The 11,015-nt window shown below is 30.2% G+C and overlaps 1 protein-coding gene across 1 annotated transcript; it reads left to right on the top strand.

The window, feature by feature from the left end:
• On the top strand, nt 1-10,660 carry LOC134715976 (N-acetyl-D-glucosamine kinase-like). The gene is made up of 10 exons (XM_063578593.1): nt 1-127; nt 1,622-1,706; nt 2,109-2,207; nt 2,689-2,830; nt 3,249-3,359; nt 4,163-4,275; nt 6,004-6,091; nt 6,815-6,915; nt 7,370-7,448; nt 8,384-10,660. Exons 1-10 carry the CDS (start codon nt 93-95, stop codon nt 8,554-8,556), a joined length of 1,026 nt encoding a protein of 341 aa, XP_063434663.1. The 5' UTR covers nt 1-92; the 3' UTR covers nt 8,557-10,660.
• The last annotated feature ends 355 nt before the right edge of the window (nt 10,661-11,015 follow it).

Below are 11,015 nucleotides of genomic sequence, written 5' to 3' on the forward strand. Positions count from 1 at the left end.
AGAAAAATCAAAATAATAAATAAACAACGAAACGTGTCCGGAAAGGAAACGCCCATTTTCTGTTGAATTACAATTATTACCTAGCCCCAGAAATGAGTGAACATGAATACTATGGAGGAGTTGAAGGGTAAATGAACACGTAACACAAATATATGTTTAAGAATAAAGACCATTTTTAGTCAAAATTTCCAAAAGAGATATTTATTTTTTTGCAGCATATTTTACACACAATAACTGTCAATATTTTGGCAAGGCCTTAGCCAAGAGCCTAAACTTTTTGTCATTTCCCGTTTTCACGGCACAATAATTTGACTTTCAACTGTCACGCTTACAAAAAATGAGCAATCCCACGTCACCCCAATGAGACCCACTAACCTGGGGCTGAGGCTGTGGCTTTGACAAGATTATCACTTTTAAAGCATTGCATATCCATATTGCTATAATTTATTTTATGACAATGCTTTACCTTTTATTTGTACATGGGTCTTTAAAAGATCCATTTTTGGTACATTGTCATGATTGTCAACTTGAAGGATAAAATTGAGAAAGGAAATGGGGAATGTGTCAAACGACAACAACCCGACCATAGAGCAGACAACAGAGGAAGGCCACCAATTGGTCTTCAATGTAGCAAAAAATTTCCACACCCGTAGGCGTCCTTCAGCTGGCCCCTTAAAAATATGCATACTAGTACAGTGATAATGGACATCATTCTAAACTCCGAATTATACACAAGAAACTAAAATTAAATAGCAATATTTGCAACATTTTGTTTCAACAAGGAACTATTTCAAATATCTCAATCTGAAATAATTTTATATTCTTGAAAATTTATAAGAAATGTATGATCAAGATGATGAAAACTAATCTAACTATATGGTTAACCAGGCATCTGGGTCTGTTTGCCCATATTACATGTATTAATAATTCATATAAGTGATTTAGTATTTGTTCGCTCTTATACCTCTTTTGTCCTGACTGAGTCAGTTCACCCTGATTTTCATTTTATTTTGTTGCCTTGTCATGCATGTGTAAAATGTATATAATTTAAACATGTTAAATAGAGAATATGTTGAAGTTGGAACATTAGTTTCACCAGTTTTTATGTTCAATTGCTGCTGCCAAATGATTATCTTCATTTGATTTGCACTGGAGTTCAATAAAAACTACCAAAAACCAGGTTATTTGTCTCAATTTACATGTCTTTTATGTCAAGTATGTGCCAAAATATGCATTCAGTGAACAATGAATCATCACATGGTATACATGTATTGGACCATACATCCCTTGACTACAAGAAATTTTATTTTACCATTGAAATATCATCATTTTACAATTTAAAAACCATTAAAAGTCAATCATGTCCATGAAATATAATTTCTTTGATAGTATATTTCAAACATTTATTTGTCATTAATTGTAAAAAAAGCCATTCAATACTGAACAGGAGGGACAAATAAGATGTTGTATGATTGTCAATGAGACAACACTCTACCAGAGACCAAATGACGTATAAGGTTACAACTATCATGTTCAATAATGAATGGGAACATTATTTCTTAATTTACTGTGTTTACAGTTAATATGTTTAAGTTTCAAAACTTGGTCAAATGTTTTTCAGAGGAGCCACAAAGTCTAAGATGGTTTTGATCAGATCTGATGGAAAGATTGTTGCATGGAGTGAAGGACCATGTACTAATCAGTGGGTATGTATATAAACAAACAATATAGGTTTCATAACTAGTGAGAAATTAATATTGTATATAGCTTGACATTACCTACAATTATATATAAAAATAAGGAGATGTGGTATGATTTGCTATGAGACCAAATGAAACAGTAAATAGCAATTAAAGACTACCGGTACCTTGAATATTGAACAATGAGCAAAACCCATACCCCTTTTCAAGCTATAAAAGTTTCAGAAATGGCAAATGTAAAATATGTCCATTAATATTGCTGAAAGAAATTCTATTCTATTTCAAAAGTGGACTCAACGAAAGATTTTGGTTGATCACATATGATTTAAAGCATTACAAATGTTTTTGGCATACTTGTATATTATGTTAATAAGTAAAATATTTAAAGTTTCTTACCTCTTTTTACAGCTGATTGGTCAAGAGGAATGTCTGAAACGAGTGAATGATATGACACAGGAAGCTAAGAAATCTGCTGGGTTAGATTCAGATAAACCAATTAAATCTTTGGTGGGTATAAAAATAGAAATAAATTGTTATGATACATCTAACACACATGACTTATATAGATGGATTCTCACTCCAAGACAGCCCCCTAGTGCCAGCTTGTGCGAAATATTTTGCTAGATGTTTATCCAACTACATCTGTTCATTAAAGTACAAAGTAATACATGTATCAACAAATAATAAATTGTATGTGGCAAAGAAATCAAACAAATACTATCTAAAATTCAGAAATTATAGAAACATATAGAAAACAATGGACCTCATCAAGATATACAAGTACTCTAGATTATTTTATAGAACTTTAAAATATGTAAAAGAAAAATAATTATGGTGGACTGCATACAAACAAACTGGTCAAAAGCAAGAAAATTAATGAAATACATAAAACACAGCATGATAGAAAATCTCTGTTATTTTAATGGAAAAGAAGTGAAGTGATACTGATTTATTGATCTTTAATTTTGACTTATTTTTTGTATTGCAGGGTTTATGTATGAGTGGAGCTGACCAGAAAGAAGCACAACAACAGTTGATAGATGGAATGAAGTCAAAATATCCCAATGCAAGTCAAGATGTGTCTGTATCTAGTGATACAACGGGTGCCATAGCAACAGCTACTGCATTAGGTTAGTATCTATATATCATGGTCACTGAGACTAATTATTTACATTATAATAAATCCAATAATAATTAACCAATAGTATATAGTTTCTGTGTATTTTCATTTAAAATAAGGGAGATAATTAGCAATTCTAAATTATCGAATGTCACCTCTGATGTCATTTGAAAGTTTTCATTCATAATATGACAAAAATATATATTTTCTAGATATGGGTACTTTTCATGGGAAGTTTCAAATGTGCAATAATTGTTCAATGTCATATACCAGTACCAAATATCTTATGGAAATGTCAAAACCTAATAGTTATTGTCATAATGAGATTATATTATTGTCATAATGAGATTATATTATTGTCATAATGAGATTATGAAACATTCACATTGTATGTAAAAAGATTTTTTTCACTTTTCTTTTTCTTACAGGGGGCATAGTGCTTATTTCAGGAACTGGGTCTAATTGCCAGTTAAACAATGAAGATGGAAGCATGTATAGGTGTGGTGGTTGGGGTCATCTCCTTGGTGATGAAGGATCAGGTAGGCTGTACAAAATATGTTTATATATATATGCATGAATGTGTACCTAAATAAATTGGTAATACGATTTTTACATATTCACCATTATGGAGCATGAGGTTGAAATTCATAGTATGGTGTAAAAAGGATTTATCACTATGTAGGGATAGTTTGTAAAACCAGGAATATTGGTGATAAAACTTAACTCTGAACAAAATGTGTGTGCTCACACCAAATCCCATCTATTGTGATTGGTTGAGATCTTGTTCTAATAATAATAATCATACTCCAAATTTTTATGACTGCATGCCCAGGCATAATCCAATCTTGTTTAATTTAAGTTTACCTCTTATGAATTGAACTTAGATAATTCAATATCAGTAAACTTTAATATATTTTGTAACTCCCTCTAAGAAATTTTACTCAAATCACCACAATTTTTTCTCAAGTTAGAATACAAGAAAAGGTTGATTATATTATTATAATTATAGAATTTTTTTTAACCAATATCTAAAATACGATTGAATGTATAAAGGTGATTGTTCTTTTTATTATTTACCAATATGAGTTTCCTTTTCTATCTGGTTCTATAACAATTAAAATTGCATGTCAATTGTTAGTGATGCCATTGATGAAATTGTTTAGAACAAATTTAGCATGATCAATTTACCATGACAATAGACTTGTGAGGTTGATTAAGGTACCAAACATGTCATAATATTCAAACCTATTTATTATTTTATTCTAGTTTTGATCATTTTGATTGAACTTCATTATGATAGATAATACATTTGGATTTTTTATCCTTTTCTTCCATTATTTAGCTTACTGGATTGCACAGAGAGCAATAAAGACCATATTTGACCATGAGGACAATCTTTGTGTATGTCCATTTGATTGTACATATGTGTGGAATACCATCAAGACATATTTTAAGGTATAAACTTATTTAATATGCATATAACATTTTTAAGTTTCAAATACAAAGGATGATTGATTGATAAATTGTTGGTGCTCTTTCAGCCCACATTATTATGGACAATTTTAATTGTTTGAGATATACAGTATCTAGAGAGAATAAGGATTTGTACTGATGTTTAGACCATGCACAAGATTATTTTATTCTAGAGTACACTTGTATGCACCATTCAATGGTTTAGAGCATTTTCTAATTTACATTAGTCATAATTTGATAATACTTCTAGTTTCTGATTTTGTGATTTTTGTCGAGTCTGCAACTTTTGTTGCAGAAAGCTCGACATAGGGATAGTGATCCGACGGCGATGTTAGCTAACTTCTTAAAAGCTTTATATTTTAGAAGGTGGAAGACCTGGATGCTTCATTCTTTGTATAAAGATGCCTCATGTTACGAACATTCCACAGTCACATGTCCAATGTCCTTGACCTCATTCTCATGGTTCAGTGACTCCTTGAAAAAAAAGTTAAGATTTGTAGTAATGTTAAATTCTCTCTTATTATTAGTAATAAGATAATTATATTTGGTATGTGCATACCTTGCAAGGTCCTCATGTCTGTCAGACAGTTTTTACTTGACTGGACTTCATTTCATGGATCAGTGAACAAGGTTGAGTTTTGGTGGTCAAGTCCATATCTCAGATACTATAAGCAATAGGTCTAGTATATTCGGTGTATGGAAGGACTGTAAGGTGTACATGTCCAACTGGCAGATGTCATCTGACCTTGACCTCATTTTCATGGTTCAGTGGTTATAGTTAAGTTTTTGTGTTTTTGTCTGTTTTTCTCATACTATATGTAATAGGTCTACTATAATTGGTGTATGGAATGATTGAAATGTGTACATGTACATGTCTAGCTGACAGGTGTCATCTGACCTTGACCTCATTTTCATGGTTCAGTGGTCAAAGTTAAGATATTGAGTTTTTGTCTGTTTTTCTTATACTATATGTAATAGGTCTACTATATTTAGTGTATGGAATGATTGTAAGGTGTACATGTCTAGCTGACAGGTGTCATCTGACTTGACCTCAACCTTTTTCATGGTTCAGTGGTCAAAGTTAAGTTTTTGAGTTTTGGTCTATTTTTCTCAAACTATATGCAATAGGTCTACTATATTTGGTGTATGGAATGGTTGTAAGGTGTACATGTCTAGCAGACAGGTGTTATCTGACCTTGACCTCATTTTCATGGTTCAGAAGTCAAAGTTAAGTTTTTGAGTTTTGGTCTATTTTTCTAATACTATATGCATTAGGTCAACTATATTTGGTGTAAGGAAATATTTTATGATCTATATGTCAGGCGGGCAGGTTTTACTTGACCTTGATCTCATATTCATGGTTCATTGTTAAGTGTTATGTGATTGTGTTTTGGTCTGTTTTTCTTAATTTATAAGCAATAGGTCAACAGGTTTCGTTTTCTTGGTTTATGTTGAGTTTATATGACACTTGTAATAAACTTTCTATTTAAGACTATCAGCATAATATCAATGATTAGTAAAGATGGCGAGACATTTCAGCGTGTGCACTCTTGTTTTATACCCGAAAAAGTGTGTGTTTTTTTAGTAAAACTAATCTCATGGCTTTAGTAAACTTCAGAAATTTGAAATGATGCCCTTCAAGTTGCCTTGAAAAGAAATGAACTATGTTATTTTTAATGAGACATTTTTTTTCATTTCTGAATTATACAGATACAAGACAGGAACCAAATACTTGGAAGTTTCTACACAAATTTTGACAAGTCGTTCATCGCAGGGATGTGTAAAGAATTAGCAAGAGGTCAGTGGTATGTATAACATGGCTAATGAAAAAAACAGTCAATGAAATAAAAAAATTGTGTATTTTGCTTTGATATGATCTTGTCATCAGTTTGAAATGAGGGCCTAGAAACAGTATTTTTATCAGTCTTATTCATGACAGACTTTAAATACAAATGATTGAAATGAAATTCCAAATTTGCTCAAATTGAATCAAAATTTACAGCCTTTTGTCAGAAATTGCATTTTTTTTTCTATCAGCTACCAAATCCTGATTTCAAATCACAATGATAATCCATCAGTCCATCCAAGTTTAAAAAAAACAAATTTGATTGACTACTATTTGGTAGTAGGAAGAAATTCTGTATTGTAAACCTAGACTTAATTTGTAATTTATAATCAACTTGAAACACCTCATTTATAAAAAATAAAGAATATTACAGTGTTGCATGTTTCTTATTATTCATGGACAATACAAATGCATTTGATTTTCATAATAAGGGATAAAAAAGCAGCCTAATCATACACCAAAACAGAAAAAACAAGAAAAACAGAGCAAAAATAATCAGATTTTGAGAAAAAATTACATATATGAAAAAAGTAAAAAATGTTCTAAAGAGAAGTGAATTTTATTAAAATATCAAAAGATATGAAAGCATTTTAGTAAAAAAATAAGCCATAATAATGTGTGTCTATTAAATGAATGTCCTTAATGGTTCATACTAAACCTTTAGTAAACTTTCAGGTGCTTCAGAAGAGAAGGATAAATTATGTTTACAGTTATTCTGTGATGCAGGAGATATTCTTGCCAGACATATTGTTGGCTTGGAACCAAAGATAGACCAGGTTAGATTTTATTTTGCACCTTGTTGAGGCACCATACCACCATAAGAATTTATCCTGAAACTTCAAAGCTACAAAAGTAATATAAGACAAGATTTATGAATATGTTAAACATGAGCAAAATAGTGGGTCAACTTTTTGTTTAAATAATTTCCCTCAATAGATGGTTTTAACCATTTGTTTGATTTTTGGAAAATTAAATAATACAGAAAACTTATCAAGAGAGTTATGTCATGAATAATATTCTAGTCTTAATTTTGGAGAGTGGTCATTGTTGAAAGGCACATAGATCAAGTTGAGCAACACAGGCTTACAGTGCATCTATATTACCAATTAACTATCGGCTGAAAACAAAAAATTAATATATGTATTTGTACATATACATTATATTTTTGTTGAAGCATTATAAATGATGATTTCCATAACTATTTTTTTTAAAATTCTTTTTGATGATCAGTCTCTGCTGGATGGAGAAAATGGTCTGAATATTGTGTGTGTTGGTTCTGTATGGAAGAGCTGGGATCTTCTACAACAAGGTAAATGCTATCATTTATAGTCTATATCAATTGGTTCACACAGAATTTTGTCTCCAATGACATTTTGATGCTACTGATATCATTTCAAAGGCTCTGTTGTTAACTTATCATTTTCTATAATTAGGAGAGGGTTGTAAAGGGTTATTTTTTGTTATATATTCATTCATTTTGAAATGGCCATTGCATTTCCTGTTCTTTAATGCACATACCCTTCTTTTATGGCTCTATAAAGAGAAGTTGTGTTATTTTTAATATTTGATTGCTTCTGTGAAATTTTATTTTCAACTTTTATAAATAAACATATGTTGATTGATTGATTGATTGTTGGTTGCTTAACGTCCAGTGGAAATATTTCATGCATAATCAGGACGAAATAAACATGTCTATAGTTGAATAATTATAATGTCTATTACCTTAGTGATGTCTTTAGTTTATTTGTGTAGAAGTGGTGGTGTCTGTTATTGGCATATACTGGTGCATCACCTTTTATTTATATGCAGAAAGCAGTACATAGTGTGTAAATCTGTGGAAAAAGGGAAATCATTCCATAAAAAATATTGCTTAAGGTGGAACCTAACACTACAGGGAGATAACTCTGTAAAGTCATCTAAACTGTGTTGTTAAAGGAATATAAGCTTCTCAATGATCAAAATTGGTTTTTTTCAAATTGCTATATAACCAGTGTAATTTTTCTGACAAAACAGTCTGGTCAAAATTTTTAAAATTTTTATATTTTTGTGTCAAAGTACATTGAAGTAAATACTTTGAAAATTTTATATGAAAATTAAACGAGCCAAATTTTAGTGAAAGTGTTGGGTACTAAATGTTTCTTTACTTATTACAATGTTTAATACTAAGTTCACAATACAAGTTAAGTACAATGGTTACCCACTTAGTGCTTTCAAGGATTTTGATTTATGTTTTTCTACTTTTAGGATTTACAAATGTTTTAAAGACAAATTGTGACAGAATACAAAAATTTTGTCTCCTTGATCTGACCCAATCAGCAGCTTTAGGAGCAGCCTGTCTCGGTGCCAAAGACGTTCAGTTTACACTTCCCATGGACTATAGTGCTAATGCAACAATCTTACATAAAGCTGTATTATGATAGATGATTGGAACATCAAGAGAATAAACAGTTTTCGGACCAATCTACATTACCAATGGACAAATAGTTTTAATGCTAGTATTACAAAAAATATTATTCAATGCTTCAGGGACATATTTCGTACCATGCTGAATGATCTAAAACTTTTAATGGCACAGATGTTGATGTAATTTTTTTAGTAAAAAATATGATAAAATGTTTATAATGAACCTGAAAATCTATGTAAGTTGATACACTGTATATCAAACTAAAACAAAAAAGAATTATATAAGAAAAGTTTTTTGCTTATAATGCTGTCTTGTCATACTAATTATGTGCTCCTAGCTTAATGTTTTTTGTATTAACCAAATTTGGATAATTTTTGAATTCTTTGTAAAAGATTTTACACCATTGGAAAAATTATCTAACAAATTGTTTTTATGATAATGTCTACCATACCATTATGCATCTTCTGATTACCTAGTGATTTAGGCCATTAAATTAAATTTATAAGAGTTCTTTAAAAAGACACGCTGCATACAAATTGTAAAAAGATGTTGTCATGATCACTTAAACTATACAATATTCGGAGACAAACTTCTAGGAATATGAAATTCATGAATTAGAGGTGTTTAATTTAACAAGTATGGCACTATACATTTTGTAAATGCTTAAATAATGTTTTTACGAAGGATTTACAAAAATTTAAGACAATTTGCAACAGAACTTAAAATGTTTGTCTCCTTGACCCTAATCATTTGGTCTCAGTGAAAAGTTGTCTCATTGACAATCATACCACCTCTTCTTATTTTTATAGTTATAGATACAAAATAGGCTTCTTTGATCTTTAATGCTAACAAAAGGCGGTTTTTGGACATAGTTCTTGGTGCTATTATTTTTAATTGATATACTTTTGCTAAGGATTTTATACAGTTAAATGTGTTATTTATTGATTTTGAGTTATAGTTCAATGAGCCAAGGGGTTCACTGAGCCAAGGTTGTATTGCAAAGTTGTATAAAAAAAAAAAAAAAAAAATTTAACGATAAAAAATATTTTATTCAATTATTTCCTGATATATCAAAATTTGTGTCATAGACAATTTACTGTATCTTGCCCTTTAGGGAACTCTACCAACAAGACATTTAGGAGTGTCATTAGTTATTTATTTAATAGAATTAAATAAGACTTTATATTTTATGATATCATTAATTATATTATGTAGTGCTTTCTGTCTCTGACTTTACTAGCTTTGCTTAACATTGCCAGTTGTAATTTTAATGTATATTTTGTTTTTAAGTTTGTTATGCAATTGTATGGGTCATTGTATATATATTTATAAGCCACATGAATCTATAAGATTAAAAAATTCAGCTCTTAATCAAATGGTGAAATCCTAATTCAGTCATCTCTTACATTTAAAAAAACAATGAGCAATATGTTGATATTATTATGTTTTGTTCTATTTTAATTGTGATGACTTTATACATAGCAGGGGAAGGTGCAATGCAACTTTTATCAGTTTTTGAAATGCTAATAACATAATGTGTCTGAGGACATTGAACATTGAACATACATTTTTAAAAGTTTTAAGTGTGAATATAATATTTCTCCATTCAAAACTCAAGGATTAGATACTTGATAAACCTTGGTAAATTAAACATTTTTTATTGGTCTGTCTCGATAAGTGTTACCATTTATCAATGAAGAAAAACTTTACTAAAAAATGCCTTTCTAGGTTCTGCCATATAGCATTACTGTAAATTCAGAATTTATTGTGTGCATTTATTATTGTGATTTTGTAATTTTAGACCAAAATGCGAGTTCAATTCATTCTATTAAAACCTGTCCCAATTTTAGCAATAATAAAACCTCACAATAATGTATAAATTTACAGTAGTTACTTTCTGGGATATTAACCTTTTAGTTTCTATATATGATAATAATATGATAGCTAGTAAAGGTTATGGTACATTATTCAAGGAAAAGTAGAGGCTAGAGATGAGGAAAGAATAATCAATTCAATGTCAAATTTGTTGATAATATTGCTTGATAATGAATTTACAATTTTACATATAACATGTTAATTAGACTATGTTAGACTTGTAGTAAAGCAATTTAAATATTTGCAGACTTGTGTTAGTTTTATCTTGTTGACAAGTAGCAAGTGATTTATTTGAGGCAGTGTTAAAAAATTATCATATGTATGAGGAGTTCTCAGAGAGCACCATTGCACTGCTTCAAGAAAAGATGCAGTTGTGTCAAAATGATTGGAGACAAACAGACCTAGCATAGAGAGAGGTTTAATATAAAAAGTAGATGTGGTATGATTGCCAATGCTCCACAAGAGATCAAATGACACAGAATTTAGCAACTATAGGTAACCATACGATCTTAACAATGAGCAAAGCCCATAATGCAGTCATCTATGACAGGGCCAAAAATGACAGATGCAAGATAATGCAAACAATAAAACTAACAG

The sequence above is a fragment of the Mytilus trossulus genome, chromosome 4 (genome assembly GCF_036588685.1).
Source record: "Mytilus trossulus isolate FHL-02 chromosome 4, PNRI_Mtr1.1.1.hap1, whole genome shotgun sequence".
NCBI classification, from domain to species: Eukaryota; Metazoa; Mollusca; class Bivalvia; order Mytilida; family Mytilidae; genus Mytilus; species Mytilus trossulus.